The 17,359-nt window shown below is 35.8% G+C and overlaps 1 protein-coding gene across 10 annotated transcripts in view; it reads left to right on the top strand.

Annotated features, from left to right (window-relative positions):
* The window catches only part of LRP1B (LDL receptor related protein 1B), a 553,237-nt gene extending 543,804 nt beyond the window's left edge, over window positions 1-9,433 (top strand). For 7 of the 10 annotated variants that reach the window (XM_080600668.1, XM_080600675.1, XM_080600676.1 and 4 more), the window contains 5 exons: window positions 298-374; window positions 2,502-2,592; window positions 3,969-4,113; window positions 5,148-5,246; window positions 7,721-9,433. In XM_080600668.1, the coding sequence (XP_080456794.1) occupies window positions 298-374; window positions 2,502-2,592; window positions 3,969-4,113; window positions 5,148-5,246; window positions 7,721-7,861 (553 nt within the window). In that variant the 3' untranslated portion in view covers window positions 7,862-9,433. Of the gene's footprint in view, window positions 1-297; window positions 375-2,501; window positions 2,593-3,968; window positions 4,114-5,147; window positions 5,247-7,244; window positions 7,295-7,720 lie in introns of all 10 variants that reach the window. The other 3 variants (XM_080600672.1, XM_080600674.1, XM_080600673.1) reach the window with 3 other exon arrangements.
* The last annotated feature ends 7,926 nt before the right edge of the window (window positions 9,434-17,359 follow it).

The following is a 17,359-nucleotide window of genomic DNA, read 5'->3' as shown; positions in this document are numbered from 1 at the left end:
TATATGATTGGTTATTTTATTATCGAATAATTTTAGAAAAGGACTCTGGAATCAAGATTGCAGTGATAATAACAGCAACTGAAGATACAAAGCTGTAGTTTTGAACTAAGAACTTAGAATGTTTTAAGTGCTATGGCAGAGTACTGTTGACTCCTTTCATGAAGCTTATTGTTTTCTTTGTAGAATCACAGTTGTCATTTGTGTAGCTCTTGAGAAGATGCTGGTGGTCTCTTTAATAGGTTACTGTGTTAACAGCTGACATCTATTAATTTTACCATCTTAATTGGATCCTTTTAGATGTTCAGCCAACTGGTCAGGCACACAGTGTGAGAGGCCAGCTCCCAAAAGCAGCAAGTCTGACAATATTAGTACAAGTAAGTACTTCAAATAACTGCTATCGCTCATCAAATGTTAACCTGCTGATACTTTAGAATATGAGTTTGTGATATGATATGTGCTGGTTACCTGTTTTAAATTGAAAAAAAAAAAAAAAGGTTTTCCTTTTTTTTTTAACATTTTGATTGACACTGTTTCATGAGAAGGTTTGGATATGTGCCATATGCCATACACTCACTGTTTCAAGGCTAGCCTGCACTTTTCTTAAAATGTATCAAGTGACAAGTGCTTGGTGATACCACTGCTGTGCAGAGAACTAGTACAAGACCTCTGACCATTTAAGTCCCACTGAAAGCATCAAAAATAGAGTTGTAAGTAGTTCATAACTTTTGCATTGGCTGTCTGCAGAGGTTTGAATTTTACCTGCTGTGAAAATCATCCTGAAAATAAGAATAGCTCCTGTCGTATTTTTTTTAAACATATCTGTAAGCATAAAAGGATGGCATTGCTATGGCATTGGCAGTTTAAACTGGACAAGGTCCCCTGCGGTGCATTGAGTATGCTGATGGTACCTTGCTATATGTCTCAGTCACATTTAACCCAAGAGGAGCAGGAGAATGAATAGCCCACTATTCAGGTCAGCTTGATGCTTAGATGAAATCTTCCTAGCAATCCAGACAAGTGAAATAAAACTTACAAGTTGGAAACAGGCAAAAAAGCAGGCAAAACCTAGCTAGATATTTCTTGTTGAAGGAATACCTGCTATGATTCAGGAAACATCTGTTCATCTTTTGCCTTCTGCTAGACCCCAGGCTGCACCATGGTTCCCAGACAGCAGCTCAGGCTTAGTAGCCTGTTTTTCAGGGCTTTTTGTGTAAGTTCACATGCCAAGACAAAATGAACTTTTTTTTTTTTCCCCCTAAAGGAGAACTTCATCCAGGTATTTACACAAATGCTATCTTAAAATAGCAATTGTTTAATGTTCTTTACATGTTGAATCTTTATAAGCTGAAGTGAATTCAGAATCGTTAATGTTTTTTTCGATAGTACTTTATTTTAGGCCTCTGAGAATCTGACTTGGCTTCCAGTAAGCCTTCAGGTAGAATTCAAGGACATTTTTTGCATTTCTTTATTAATACTGTTTCATGTAGAGCAGACTGCCAACATCTTATTTTGTCATGAATCAACCCATCTAGTCAATGAAACAGCAAGCAGTATTTTCATTTTCCACCAATTAAGTATTGTGATATTAGAGGAAATGCATTTCATTCCACATTGGCTTCATGCTGGAGTCCTGTGGTCTGTAAGGACCACTTTGAGAGCTGTTATAACATAAAAGTACTTGTATGTATTTTTTTTATTGACGAATTACAAGAGCTGAGAAATTCTTAGAAGGGTACCGCTGCTGACCTTACTTTTTCAGGTTTCATTTTAGTTATCCGCTAAAATAATGTTCAGCTGATTTTCTTCTTCCCTGCTCCCTCCTCTGCTTTAACATTGCTGTCTGATCTGTGCACTGTTTTTCTGCTACATTAAGCATTATTGTAGTTGCCTTGATTGCTTATATCAACATAACAAAATTACTGGCTCCTGAGTAGAATGCAGTAAAAGGAAGGGATATGCCAACCACACAGAAATTAATATTGCTTACTACACTTTGTCTCCCACAAATAAAAGTAATAAATATATATTAATGCTAACAACAGAATTCTTCAATCAGAACCATGCACTGAATCTTTTAAATTATTACTTTTGTGACTTAAATACTTAAATATACTGATGAAGATGATGGAGGCAGTTGATATCAGTGACCATGCTACTTAAGCCCAAAGTGTGTGGCAATTCCATGCACCTTCGTATGTTATTACTGCAAACAAGGGCAGGGTTTAGGAGAGGTGTGTGTGTGGTGAGAATTAACTCAGGTATGATTAATTGACAAAAATTCTGGTAGTGTTTACACCAGTATCTGTGATATTTTTTCAACATTCAAATCTCAAATTAATGAAGCTTATCACATGAAATTTGTTGGTAAGGAACATATTATTCTTTTAAAAATTATTAATTATTAATTTAATATTATTCTTTTTAAAATTAATTTAACTATTTTACAGCTGTGATTAGACTTAGTTGTGAATGATCAATGAGATTTCCTTTTCCTGTTTTAGGAAGCATTGCAATCATTGTTCCTCTTGTTTTACTGGTGACTTTGATCACTACTCTGGTAATTGGATTATTTCTTTGCAAAAGAAAACGAAGGTAAGTATTTTTATAGTTATGTATGCAATAAAAAGTAAATCTTTGAAATATGTGCACCTTTTTGATATCAAAAATCTTCAATGTTGAGAATATTAAAAAAAAAACCTGTTTCTGGATACAATTAGTTAGTTACATTTTGGTTCTTGCTGGAACAATTGATATTTACTGTGTTTGTATTCCACCTGCAGTAAATAAGATGATATAGTTCTTTCTTGTCGAGTTTGCTCAATCCTGCCAAGGCTGAAAAAGTGTTAATAATTTTATCCAGAGACTTAGTGAACTTAGTAAGCAGAATTAATGTATTTCTTTGGAACCATGTAATTAAGAAATATTGCTCATGTCTATGAATACCTGCAGGTAGAGCCTGTGGAGAATTTCCAGTTTCTAATTATAGTTCACTCTGATTTATTTACATTGATTAGTTCTTTTCGATTTTGTGTAAGTTGTAGTGAAGATGTAAACAATGTTCAGAGTACCTACTGTAGAATCCTGAGCCTCGTCATCAGTACTGTATTTATCTTGTACAGAAAGCCAAGTTCCAGCACTGAACAGTGAATCTTTTGTTCTCTTGACTTTTAGCTGCCCTACAGCTCATAATTACATTAGGGAGTGTAGTAGATATTTTGACTTCTTCAAAAGCTGTACAGAGTTGTTGGGGAATTTCTACTGTATAAAGACACTTGGAAGAGCTGTTGACTTTCTTGTGTTTAGCAAAATCGTGGTAGTGGAGAGGGAGATTTAACAAGGAAATATTCCAAATAATATTGATGTGGCCTACTAAAGAAGGCTCAGAAGACTTAGATGGCAAAGCACCTACTTCAGTCCAGTAGCTGGTCTGCTGGTTGTTCCTGAGCATCTTCCTTTCTCCTGAGGCTTGTTAACCTACCTCCAAAACTGAGATAATGTCTCCTTTTAAGTCCTTTAGAAATGTGTGAAGAAGTGTGAAGGAAAAAATATATATATATATATATATTTCTTCTTTTTGAAAAGCCAACAAAATACATTTCTGGCTGTACCATTAGTAATGCTGTCCCTGCCAGGCTCCGTGGATGTCAGATGCTGCTGTTCCTAAACAACAGATTCAGTAATAGCCAAATTGTTAAAACTAGTTGCTGGTCTGTAAATTGTTTAAGTGGAAGAAGTCATTCTCAACAGTTAAATAATCACTCTTCAGAAGAGAAATAGAGTTGACTTCAATAAAGAACGTTTGTTTTTTTCTTAAAATTATATTTTGAAATGTAATGTTTTTATGTAAAATTTAATGTTTTTAAATCTCTTCCGAGAAGATTGTAAATGTTAAAATAGGTCTAGCTGTTCAACACTTGTATGCTACTAGCTTAAGTCACTAGCTTATTTCTTGTGTTTATGCATTACAGGACAAAAACTATCAGAAGACAGCCTATTATAAACGGAGGAATCAATGTTGAAATTGGCAATCCATCATATAACATGTATGAGGTGGGCCATGATCACAGTGAAGGTGGTCTTTTAGCCTCAGATTTTACTGTAAATGCAGAAAAGGTAATTTTTTTTTTTCAAGTGGCCAAAACACTACTTATTTTATGTCTTTAAAAGATTTTGCCTTTGTCATTAATAGAAACAAAATGATGCTGTTTAGATTTAACTACATAGTGGACATAAAGACAAGTTAGGTTTCATTAGAAGAAACTTCCTGTGTATATTAACAATTGTTTTTGCAGTCTGATGCTTGATGATGGATATTCTTTCCTAGTGCCTGTATTTTACCAAAACAGAGTTGGAACTAAACTGTGAAGTGAGTTTTGTCACAGACATTCTGCCTTGAGTTGCCTAATCATCTTCTTAGTCTAGTCACAAATACTGAATGGAAATACATTATCATAGAGTCTACCTTTTGAACTGTGAAAGAATGTATTCGTACATAGAAGATTTAACTTACTTCATATATGAAAACTCCCAAAGGCATAAAGAATTCAGAGTCCTGGCTGGATAGATAGATTAAATGTTTACACAAAACTAGTAAGTATTATCATTTTCTTGTAAAGGATGCTGTCATTCTGCAGCAGCACTCTTCAGTGACTGAACACCCTGAGTGATGTGACATGGGATGAACAGGGTAATGCTGCGATATCTTTCCTAGAGCTCTGTAATCAGACATACACCAAAGGGCAGCCATCATTCTGTGGCATTTCTGACAAAGCAATAACCGGATTACTGTTAGCTCTAGGAATGTCATCGCTGAATCACATAGTCAGTGTGCAGAGTACAAGAGGTAAGCTGAAAATGGAGTTACTCCCTGGAGGGTGAGTAACTGAACCAGTGCTCATTTTGAAGTCGGGCTCTAATACTTAATGAAAAAATGGTTTTAAAATGCCGAATGTTTTTCTCAGACTGAATGCAGGAATTTTTCAAGCTGAAGAATACATGCAATGAGCTTTTGTTAATTATTATTATTATTGCTGTTGAACACTCTAAAATAAACAGTGCACTGATTGAAAACATTATTTAACAGTGATTATAAGTACACATGGAAAATACTCTGTTAGCACAGAAACTGAATTTTTCTGTTTATACAGGCCAGATACATAGGGGGAGGGCCCACTGCATTCAAGCTTCCCCACACAACTCCATCAATCTACCTAAACTCTGACTTGAAAGGACCACTGTCAACAGGGGTGAGAAATGATGATTCAAATTCATTTCATTCCACCACAGCCCCTCACTAAAGAAAGTTTGTCTGTCATTTTAGAATATAGGTATCTTGTGTGTGGTTTCATTTTGTTTTTCTTTTTTTTAATGTCAGGAAGAATGACAGGGATTAATACATTTTCATTTTGAGATAAGGGGTTCCTCTCTGCATACAAAGAGCTAAAACTGCAAATGTATCTTTACAAAGGGATGCAAAGCCAGTGAGAAAAGTGATGCTTTTTCATAGCATTATGTAAGGTTAGCATAGCATTCGGAGCCATATATCTTGATGTATTTTCAATTCGTATGTACAGACATTTAGTGAAGTTTATCAAGCTGAAATAAGTTCCCACGTAAATGAAAAAAAAGTCATTTTAAAGGAATTTGATACACACTAAAATGAACAATTTCCTTTAATATTTGCAATGCATTTTTTGATTGCTCAGCTTTCAATCAATTTTTGAATAAAATCTTAAGGTAGTTACTTTTAAAGTATCAGACTGACTACACTTCAGCGTGATGTTTGCAAACATTGAAGTTTAAAATATTAAAAAGGGATATCAATATGACATTCATTTTCATATGCCTCAGTATATATTCATCTTTTGTGCCATTTGCATTCTTGCATGATTGTAATATGTCCTTTATTGTTTGAAAATGTAACAATTTGTAGAGGGTATGATGTTTCTGATGGACTATAGAACCATTGACGAGGAGACCTAGAATATATGTCCATATGCAGCAGTAACTCTGTTACTCAAGACACTCCATTTACTTATTGTGCCTCACTGTACTACATTAGGACCTACTCAAAGAGATATCAGGAGACAGAGCCTACTGTCTGTGAGGCACTATATAAATGCCAAGAGTCTTTGTACTGTTGTAGTTATCACCCTTAACAGTGATGGTCAAAGAAATAAAAAGTCCTGTCAGTTGGAAAAAACCTAACTTGCTGATGATAATCATTATGACAAATGTAAAGATCTCCAATTCAATTGGAATAGACAGGCTTAAATGAGATTTTGCTCTCATAAATTACAGCAGCAGTTATTACATATTTAATTTCCAAAAACATACAAGAGTAGCTTTTTTTTTTTTAATAAATGTGACTCACCTTTTTCTTCCTCCATTCTAAGAAAGCATGGCAGTAACTTTGTCATCTGTAATAGATAGAATAGGCAGCTTTTAACTAACCCAAAGGAGTAGCTGCTTTAGTTAGCCATCCTAAAGAATATCTGAACCCTGGGTTCAGAAAGAGTTTTGATCAACAGGAAAAAGGAAAGTTAAGATTCTGGACTCCTTTTATTCCTTGTTACCCAAGTGTTTTTTTCAGCATATTTTCAAATAAAGAAAATCTACCCACCTTTGAGGGGGTAGGGGCTGTAATAAAAAATTTAATCACTTCTTACATACACCAAACAAATTCATTTACCTGTTTTGTCTTACTGTTCTTCTACTTTTTGTAAACATTTATATTTGTGTAAGCAAATTTGTACTGTTTCATTGGTTATGAGAAAGGAATGTTTTGACCATAAAGTACCCTTTCCAGTTATTATAGGTAAAGGCTGAATATCTAGTTGGATAGTAAAGGTCTTCTAGAAGACAATAAAGGCACAAAGTATGAAGAAATTATTTGAGACATTTATATTATAAACCTTGGGGAGTGCTTTTGCCTTAGCATTAGTGATAGGAGAGTAAGTTTTCATCCATGTTCATCCTTTTACACTGTCATATGTAGGAGATTTCTCATATACTCGAGTGCTTTGCAGACTTAAAAATGGACTTGTCCTATAATGAAGTATTACTCAGTTCAATAGATTTTTTCGTTACAGTCCAAGCTACCTAACTTGTTGAGAAAATATTTCTCAATCTGTAAATACTATGATATGTTAATAGTTATGCTGGTTTATTTTTAAACAAAGTTTAATTTTCATTACAAAAGTATTGAATTTTTGGTCAAATCATGTTGTATATTTGGGCCACAGAATTCGAAAACATGGTCAGCTATTGATGGGATGCTGATGTCTTAGAACAGGTAATATATGGAAACTGTTGGTTGCAGTTTTCTACTGTTAAACGCGTCACATGGTCTCACAGTGCACCTTCTCTATAAACTTCTTCATACCTATTCTGAAATCTTCTGGTGTAATAAGGTGGACAAGTGAACTTCAGAGACATTTTTCAAGGTTTTTGTTTTTGTCATTGCTTTTATGGTTTTAATATCATACTATGCTGCATGTCATGTCACTGATTATTTTAATAGCATGTCTCATATCATGAATTTAATTTGAACTAAATAATTAACCCATTATCAGGTTTGCAGAAGTCCAGGTATCTATTAAATATGTCCAATTATATTTTATGTGTACTTGTTCTAGCTTTAACAACCCCATTTCCATATCCATAAATGTTTATTTTGGTTTAATCTGACTGATCTAAGGTATGCTTAATTTCTCTGCAGCCAACAAATTACTCCAATCCAGTATATGCAAAGTTATACATGGATGGACAAAATTGTCGAAACTCCTTAGCAAGCGTTGATGAAAGAAGAGAACTCCTTCCAAAGAAAATAGATATTGGGATAAGGGAGACTGTGGCATAATCTGCTGTTACCTTTTATACTCTGTATAAATGTATAAAATATAAGGATTACTTTTCTATGTACCAACAGTATTATAATTGTTTTGGCATCAGCATTACCTCTGTTTTTTGTTTTGTTGATGTTTTCTGGGTTTTTCTTTTGCTGATGACTTTTGACTGACCATTTGTAAGGTATTTTTATGAAAAAGAAACTGCACTACGGTACAACTTATAACAATGCTGCTGAAATAACACACCTTTAAATTTGTTAAAATGGCAAACAACATTATCGTTTGTAGCGTGAAAATGAGCAATCTATTTTCTATGAACTTTTTTGGTTCTACTTAATCAATGAAGATGGTATCTGCACTTTTTCATTATGTAGTCTGGAAGCTGTAGTACAGTGTGTAATTTTGTTTATTTTAAATGGTGAAAGAATGATTGAATGGTCTACTCTCTTCTTTGTGCCCATTAGAATTTCTCTTCAGATCCTGATAAAGCTAGATAACTTTTCACAAACAAACATAACTTGCTTTTAAATTAGCTTTAGGTTGCCAAGAAGTAAACAAGATTATAGAAATGAAACATCTAATGATCTGCATGAACACAATGATTATGTTTCAGAAATTCAGTGACTGTACATGCTATACTAAACATATATACCATGTAAACAAGCTTTGTATTTATTAAAACCTTATAGAACATAGTAACAATATATCTTGGAAGCTGAAACCTTACTTGCTGTGGGACAAAGCATATGAACTCCAAGAGTCCTTTAGGACAGTAGCCACCCTAGAGCACAAGAGGGCATTGCCTACACATGCATTATATGTTTATTCACTTAATCATATGAATTACTTATGGATTAATAATTCCTCAACATGTACCAAGCAGTAGGGAAACGCATACACACAAAACACCTTAAGCACACTCACACAATCACAGCATTCAGTTTTGGCAATCACAAAAAAAAATCATACTTGTTCAGAGATATTAAGGAATCCGAAACACAGCAGATGCTTTAAATAAAAATAAATTGGGATATTGATGAGATAAAACATAACCAAATTGCATATTAGTTAAACCTCACCTAAGCCCGAGTTTCAGTAGTCTGGGTAAAATACCAAAATCTAGTTATCAGAAGTGAAAAGCCTCAGTATCAGTTTCCAGCACTTGCTCTGACCTGGTTTGTTTTCTGTTGTTGCTAAGAAGGAAAATCTGACTCAACTTTTTTAATTTTGATGGAAATAAAGGATACAATGTCTTTCAGGTTTGAACTGAATCAAAGTATTTTATACGTAACTTTAAAGGCACAAAAGACTGATTCACACATATATACTGTGGAGGACTCTTCCTTCCTCTGCTAGACATGACTGACTTTTAGCTATCATAATATATTAACCTAACAGATTAAATATGTTTGTGGTTGCTCTTTACTCCCTTTGTACAAGCATTACAAAAATAACTGCTGTTTTATAAGAGATTTTTGTTGTACTATTGTGCATGCATACTACCTATTTCTAAACTTTGCCATATTGGGGCCTTTATAAAACTCCTGATTTATGTAATACTAGTGCAATTTTGCTTGAACAATGTTATGCATATCATAAACTTTTTCAGGTTCTTGTTTAAGTACATTTTTTTAGATTGAACAGTATTTTTCATTTTGGTTATAATAGTCATTTTGCCTATGTTTCTACAATGAAGTGTTAAATACTTTATACAAAAAAAATTGTTGACTGACTTATTTAAATGAAAATCTACATACTTGATTCAGTGTGTTGACTAATTTTTAAATTTAAGATTAAAATGAAAACTAAAGAAAAGCAAATTGAAGGGAAAGAACATTACTTTGTACGAATGGCTAAATTCCTTTTTTAATGACAATTTTTGCTTTTTATACAACTTCTATTTGGATGTTCTTTGCAGCTCTGCACGTTTGGATAAATTAAGTGTATAGCTGTATATTATGTCAATAGAATTTTAGAACAAAAATCCCAAATTAAATAGTTTCATACCACACAGCTATGATTCCACAGGTTCTGCCTTTATTCTGTTGAAATCATCAGATATGGATTTGGCCCTTCAATTTTTATAAAACTATAGTTTTTATGAGGTCTGAGCATGTGCTCTTCTCAGAAATGTCTGTTTTCTGGTGGAGAAATCCTCATATCTTCAATTCTCTGGCAGAACTGATTTTAACTAGTGGATATGCAGGTAACATGAGTTTGAAATCATAAATTCTTATACAGACCAGATGAAATTTTTTTATTGTGATGTGTCATGTTTCCTTTCAGTGAGACATTTTCATTTACTTTACACTAGCTTACGTGTAAATTACTATTAAAAATTAAATTTATTTATTTTCATAGAAATACACAGTTGATGTCAGTGGAGTTATTAGATGTTGGATATTAGATCAGAATCTGATCTTTAGCTTTTAGGCAGAATTTTGATGGAGTTCTTTTGCTCTACCACTGCCATGCCTTAAAGATCTTTAAATTAAACCTCGTAATAATTCTTGTATTGGATTTTTTTGATTTGTTTTTAACTTTGCCAAGGTTCTCCATAGGAGCTGTTTCTCACAATCCTTTGAGAGCCCAGTTCTGGGGCCTCAGTCCCCAGTTCTGTATCTGCAGACAGGATGCAAGGAGCTGAAGGGTGGAAGATTGAGAACCTGATTAGTATCCTGTATATGCATCCTCATAAATTCAGTAAAATATTTTTGCGCAGGAAATTATATAAATAGTTGCAAGGAACAACAAAATTATGAACTTCCTACATTTCCACAAACTTCTTGCTGTTCTTAATGCCATAGATTCTTGTGTGTTTTAAGTTGACATAAACTTAGAAGAAAACAAAAATTGGATAAATGTGCTTGTATCACTGATTAAAACATCCGTCTCTTCAGGGTATAGTTGCAAGGCTGTTTGTGGTTGCTTTCCTGAAAGTACTAATAACATTTCATGTGAAATGCTAGTACTATAACTATTTCATTGAATTCATCAGGGTAAAATTATTTTTCCACAATACTAATAATTTTTGTTAGCAGTGTGAAGCAGTTTGTGGGTTCCATGAATATCAGCTATTAAAATTATTCAGGGAAATGGAACTTCTGATAAATCTAACCCTGAAATACACTGTTCAATTACCTCTTAGGTTTAGGCTACGTCTAAGGCATGGTTTCAAGTTCCTGGGTGACCATGATACAGCTCTGTCACTTTTTACGTTCACTGCACACATTTTCCTTCAACAGAAAAAAATACACATAAGCTTGAAGGGTGACGTGATGTGCTTCAATACAAGCTATATTGCAAACTGCTTTGCTGAATGGAGAAGCTTTAAACAGAACACATGAAAAAAGCATTTGTGCCAAACTTTATGGAATTCTCTAATGATTTCTTCTTATTATTATTTAAAGACATTCTGTATGTTCACACACAATAACAGTGTCATGGAGTCTCTGCCTTGTGATAGAGGCTGTCATTCTTCTATGCAAGAGTTTGCGTAAACATTGAAGTACGACAAGACAAGTTCAAAGCTACACATCGGGATTGATGCTGCTGGTGCTACTTTGATTAGTCATTCTGCACAATTAAGATAACATGAAAACAGTTTGGGGACTAGGAATGCATTTGAGAATATTTATTTTGATTGTCATTTTTGAATGTTTTTTGTTCGCTAATCATGGGTCTGTTATTTACAGAAAGAAAGAAAAGCTCTGTAGTGGAAGGCCTTTAAAATTTCTTCCCAAGTTGATCAGCTATCAGCAAGATCACAGAGAAGGTCCTGATATAACAATAATTAATTTATTCTTATCAAGCTGGTAGTGACTATAACTAGTGTAGTCACATACGTAATAAAATTTTATTTCAATACATTTCCAAAAATCTGTTTCACATAAAAGAGTTCCTTCTCCTTCTCCTTTTTGGAGGATGAGAAGGTGATAAAAGAAGGAAATGACATTGATAATAAAAGGTTGTCTGGGTAATCAGCTTTAAAAACTAAGACATTTTTCATGTGGAACAAGCAAACCAACAGTGAAACTTGTCTGTCTAGCCCTGGGCATCACTACAAAGAAATTGAGGCACTTGGAATTTTTCAAGTCTTAGAGAGATGGATTGGTGAGCAGAGGTATGGCTGACAGAGGGGATGATAATTTATCATTTTGGTTCTCTAATTTATCACGCCTACCATCTCCACATGTGTGAAATACAGATCTGATGAAAATAAGGGTTTCTAGTTTAGTGCCCATATTGTAAGATGACAAAAAGGAGAAAAGAAGCATAAAGCATCTTTTGGTTCCTTATGCCAGCTGCACATCACTTAGTACATGTTGTGACTCCCATGACCTCTGACAGCGGCCTTCAAAGTAATACATGAATAGAGGAAACTGCTGGTCTCTTGGTCTCTGGAGGATGCTGAACAAGTTTTACCTGGGAAAAACAAAAACAAAAAACAGATACAACTATCTCCACTAAACCAATATTAGACTTTTTTTTTAATTTTTTTTTATCAAGATATTTCAAGATATTTAAACAAACACAATATGTATAGTATCTGAACTGATGTGTATTTAATCAGAGTAAACTCATTTTAACAGGTAAGTTGAAAGGAAAGTTTGTAACTGCCACAGGAACTCATGGGATATATTAATCTAGGATTACTGTTAAACTCTTTATGTTACTACATGTCAAGTGAATGTTCAATCTGGAGGGAAAAAAAATACAATCTGGTCACTGAATGTTCTGAATCTTAAATAAACAAATCTGAACATAACACAAGTTTTCAACTCGGAAGCTTTTAGAAAAGAGCTGTGCAGTGGAATGGTTTCTCACTTGTTTCGTGTTGGTGAGGCACAAGCAGCAATCTCGTGTCACATAAGTAGGTGTTTGGGGATTAGTGTAAGATAATAATATATGCATGTTAGATTTAAGGCAGTACTAGCCAAAGAGACAATCTGCTCAAAAGATCATTGTTCAGCCACTGGAATAACTCAAGTTGGGAAGGGCCTCAGGAATGGGTTTCTGCCTGTGTCGACAGGCCCAGCTGTGCTGGTGGGCAACCTGGTGCCAGAAGCTGAGCTTTGCCCTAGCCCAGCACCTACATCAGGTCTTGCTCCGTCCAAATAGCAAGAGACAATGTTAAGATTCAAAGTTTTAACTTACTTGACAACTAGAAGATTTGGGCATAGCTCACATGGCTAATACAGTACCTCAAGCTAGGGATGGTGAAGTTCTGGTTCCTTGGGAAGGCATGGGTGAAGAGCACAGTGTTGCTGGGTGCCAGTGATAGGAAAGGTATAGCAGAGAGTATGTCACATGCAGCTTTCTGTCTTCTGTCCCAGACCTCACGCTCCACTGGTGGACATCATGCACAGCCTTTCTTTCATGGTGTTCAGAGAATAAACACATATGCATACCTCTGAAGGGGAGGTTAAGGGGTGCTCTGTCAGCTCAGACACCGTTTGCTTGGATAAGTGGCTGTATCTGGCTTGTGTGTCAGACTCGAGCAAAATGTTTCTCCTGAGATGTTTACATGGAGCTGTGAATGTTGTGGGAAAAAAATAATAATAATTAAAAAAAAAATACTATGAAAGCAGCAAAGCTTAGATGTGTCCTTATGGCTACTCTGTCTGCAGTATTTGTGTATAGACATGCTTGCTGTGTGAGTGTACATATAGACAAAGCACCTTAAAGAAGTGCAGTCCCAGGTAAGTGACCTTTCTTTCCAGAGAGGAATTAAGTTGTTGTTCAATTGCAGTGTGTCCCCTCCCTTTGTTTTGCTGGAGCAAGTCTCTGCAATGGTTCGCTGCCTGTGTTTCTGAGGACTTCTTGATAAACTGGCAGCGATGATTTTCCCTGAGATACCACAGTGATCAGTGTTGAAAGGTGTCTGACAGCATGCTGATAGCTCAGTTAAGGTATCATCGAAGTTTGGCAAATGGCATTACATAGGTGGCCCTTTTTAGCCTGTGAGCCTGGGATACCTGCTTCCTGGTGGCTCTCATGAGTCCTGAATTTCAAACAGTAGTTCCTCGTGTTGGCAAGCATGAACTGGAGCAAATAGACCTGTATTGTTGTGGAATTAATACTGCCACTGTGAGCTTAACATAGCAAGAAACTTAAGATTTTTATCTTAGTTTTATTGATTCTGAGTCCAAGCTATTAAAAGGTTTGGTGTTAGTTGCATAGCTAATGTCCTTGTCCACAATGTACCTGCAGGACAGTTAGCAAAACCTCATCTCTTGCGGGAGCAAGCTCACATAGCCTGTGGGAATTTGCTAAATATTCTGGAAGCCTTTAGAAAGGCTGGAGAGGGGTGCTCAATATGAAAATGGGCATTGCCCAACAGAAATTCTTCATGTTTGGTGAAATATGATATGAAAATGAGTATTTTGTAAATCTGGAGCTTCGAAGTTACAGAAGTGTAAGTATAGCAGCTCTACACCTTTTTAAATTGATCCACAACCAATTTTCATAAGGAAAAGAAAGCAATGAAAATAACGTTAATGTTCCCACATGGTAGAAGGGGGTCTGCCACCTTTTATAACAAAGTCTCAGAAGAGGTGTCCTTAAGGAAGAACAGGCAGGCGAGGTGAGGTGAGATGTGAGGTGAGGTGAGGTGAGGTGAGGTGTGAGGCGAGGCGAGGTGAGGCAAGGCGAGGCGAGGTGAGGTGAGGTGGGAAGACTCTTGTGTACATTTGATTATAGTTGCCCTTTTCCAGGCATGTCTGTGGATCCTAACATCTCTCCTCTCCTTCCACCCCACCCAAAAAAGCAATGTCTGCATATCCTGCCCTAAGGATGCAAGCTCCTAGACACTCTACTTTAAAAACCTGATGGTAGTTGCTGGTTTTGCTAGGAGGAGGAATGTAGCTGCAATTAATTTTAAGTTGCCCAGCACATACTGGGCAGAGCCTCTTTGTTTAAATGGCATAAAGCATGAAAGTATGCCATGCTGCACTGCTGTCCTCGCTGCGGAGGTCACACTTTCAAATTGCAGATCTCTGCTAGTCATTGGACTTCATTTTAGTAGCAAGGCTATAACAGGGACGCTTTGTGCAGCCTGGAGTTGCCCTGCAGCAAGAGCCACGCTGCGTGTGAGCCCCGAGGCTGGTGTGCAGCCTGTGCTTCCCCAGCCTGGATCCCATGCCCAGGCTCTTTCGGTGGCCTTTCAATTGGCATTGGTGCGCTACTGCGCTTCAAGAAAACACATCCACCTCATGGGACTTTGTAGTTCAATAGGCAGTCTGAAAATAGGTCTGTCATAAAAAGACTGTGACCTTCTTCCGTTTTTGTCTGTGAGGAGCGTGATTGGGTTCGTACATTGTACTGCCCTGGTGTGTCCTATCTGACACTTCTCAGAAGATGTGAAGCCTTTGTTATAGACGTGCGATGAATTTCCGTATACTTTTAGCTAGTCTAATTATCTTGAAATTCCTAAAGTCCTAATACTTCATTGCCCTGAACAATATTTTAATGTTAATTAGGCTACAATCACAGCTTTAATTCATTTTTTTGGTTTGTTTCCTGTACTGCAGAATCAAGTGTCTTTTCCCCCCGCTATTAATTGACATGAGAAAGAAGAAAAAAAAAAAAAAAAGAACATAATAAAATGGCTAATTTGAGATAGCCATTATATATACTGTCTAAGTCATGTCTGACAATATTAGGTTGTCCTTTTTCCTGCTTAAAATTAAAGCATTAATGTAGCTTTCAGTGATAGGTACTAAAACATCTTTATAAATATTTGAAAAGATGCCGTTCAATGAACTGTGCAAGACAGGAGGCTGACCTCGCACAACTAATTAATTATTGCAATCAGAGGATCTCCAGACAAAGTACCCTCTCTAGCAATTTGAAAGCTAATTAACATTCATGTCTTGTAAAAGTCACTTGACTTCCAATTATGATTAAATATGCAAGGTCACTGGGACACAGCAAGCCGAAGAGCTGAAAGTAATCCCCTAGTACTGTGGCGACAGTAAAAAGTAATGGCATGCACTGAAGGACTGTGCAGGAACTGCGGGTTACAGACTGTCATGTCCCACAGTGCAGCAAGAAGGACTGATGGGACACCACCACCAGTGGTTTTGGCCCCACTTCTTTGCACAAGCAAAGTGCTTTACTTGGGATTTCCAGGACTGAAGCACACCAGAGAGTTAAAAGCTGTGCGTATGGCTAATCAATATCTTGTCTACCCAGTTTTAAGACTATCTGTCAAACTATATGCCCGCTCTCATCATGCATTGATCAGTCTTAATATAAATTTAATAAGTGTTAAAGGATTGAAGAACATCTCCTGTCACTGAATTAATCAATCTGACTAAACAACAGTGCCCTTACCTAAGGAATATCAAAATTGCAACAAAATACTATGTTATTTTAAGGGGCTGTGATCAGGAGAACAAATTTTTTTTTTCTTTTGCTGTCCTAATATGAAGTTTCTACTATCCATTAACATTTACATCTACTGCTAAAAGTATCTTAAAATATTAATAATATATTTCAACTTTTTTAAATAGAATGGTTCCAAATTGGTAAATTTAAAACACTATTAAACATTTTTCTTCTCATATGCTATAAAACTGACCTTTTTTTAAAAAAAAAAAATATTATTTGAAATATAAACGTTTTAATAAAGGAATAAGATAATTTAGGTTAACAAGCACATTAACACTAAATGAAATAGCAAAACATTGACTATAATGACAATGTAATTAAAAAAAAGTGATTATATTGTCTGTTTAAATAGCCATATCCAATAAATACAGAATGACAACCTGAATCTTGTCACATACTTCCGTATCACATCCAATTTTTGTTGGCATCATTATTATCAGAACAATTGTTACTGTCTACCAAAGTTGAATATATTGAGGTCAGTCACCCCACACTTGTTGTCACTCCAGCGTGGTTAATTGCTATCTCATCAGCCAGGAGCAAGCAATAACCTGCAAACATCCAAACTCCATTTAGTTGCTGCATCAAGTATGTTTATTTGTACGGCATGATATAAAATATGAAAGTTCACTGAAGAGGACACTTCACACCGAGATCTGCTTGGTGACTCTCCAAAGGGGAGGGTGTAGGAAGCGTTACCCTTCACTGGGACAAGAGCAGTTAATTAAGTCCATAAGGAAAGAAGATGTCTCTAATAAAGCAATAGTTGTGTCCCAGAGGATGTGAAACAATGTGCCTCTTAATTAAGAACACCTACACAATCTTATAACAGCAAGTTTCAGGGAGCAAGATTAAATCTGGCAAAGGATGCTTGGCTACCTGGGCAAGCGTTGCCCACCAAGACAGGATTGTCTCCAAGGATGCAGCTTCAAAGGTGAGCAGGAGTATAGAGATTCCACAAGGTGTGTGATAGGCAACGTGCAAACTAGCTAAATACAACAAGAAAGGAAAAAAGAATAGGACTGAAATATGGGGCTTTGTTCGCTTGCAACTACGTGGTCTTTTCTGAATGCTGATATTGCAAAAATACTTCTGTCTAATTTTCCCTTAACTGG

The sequence above is a fragment of the Anser brachyrhynchus genome (assembly GCF_964034855.1).
Source record: "Anser brachyrhynchus genome assembly, chromosome: 7".
NCBI classification, from domain to species: Eukaryota; Metazoa; Chordata; class Aves; order Anseriformes; family Anatidae; genus Anser; species Anser brachyrhynchus.
The sequence above is the reverse complement of the archived record's forward strand: the minus strand, read 5'-3'. Positions and strand labels throughout refer to the sequence as shown.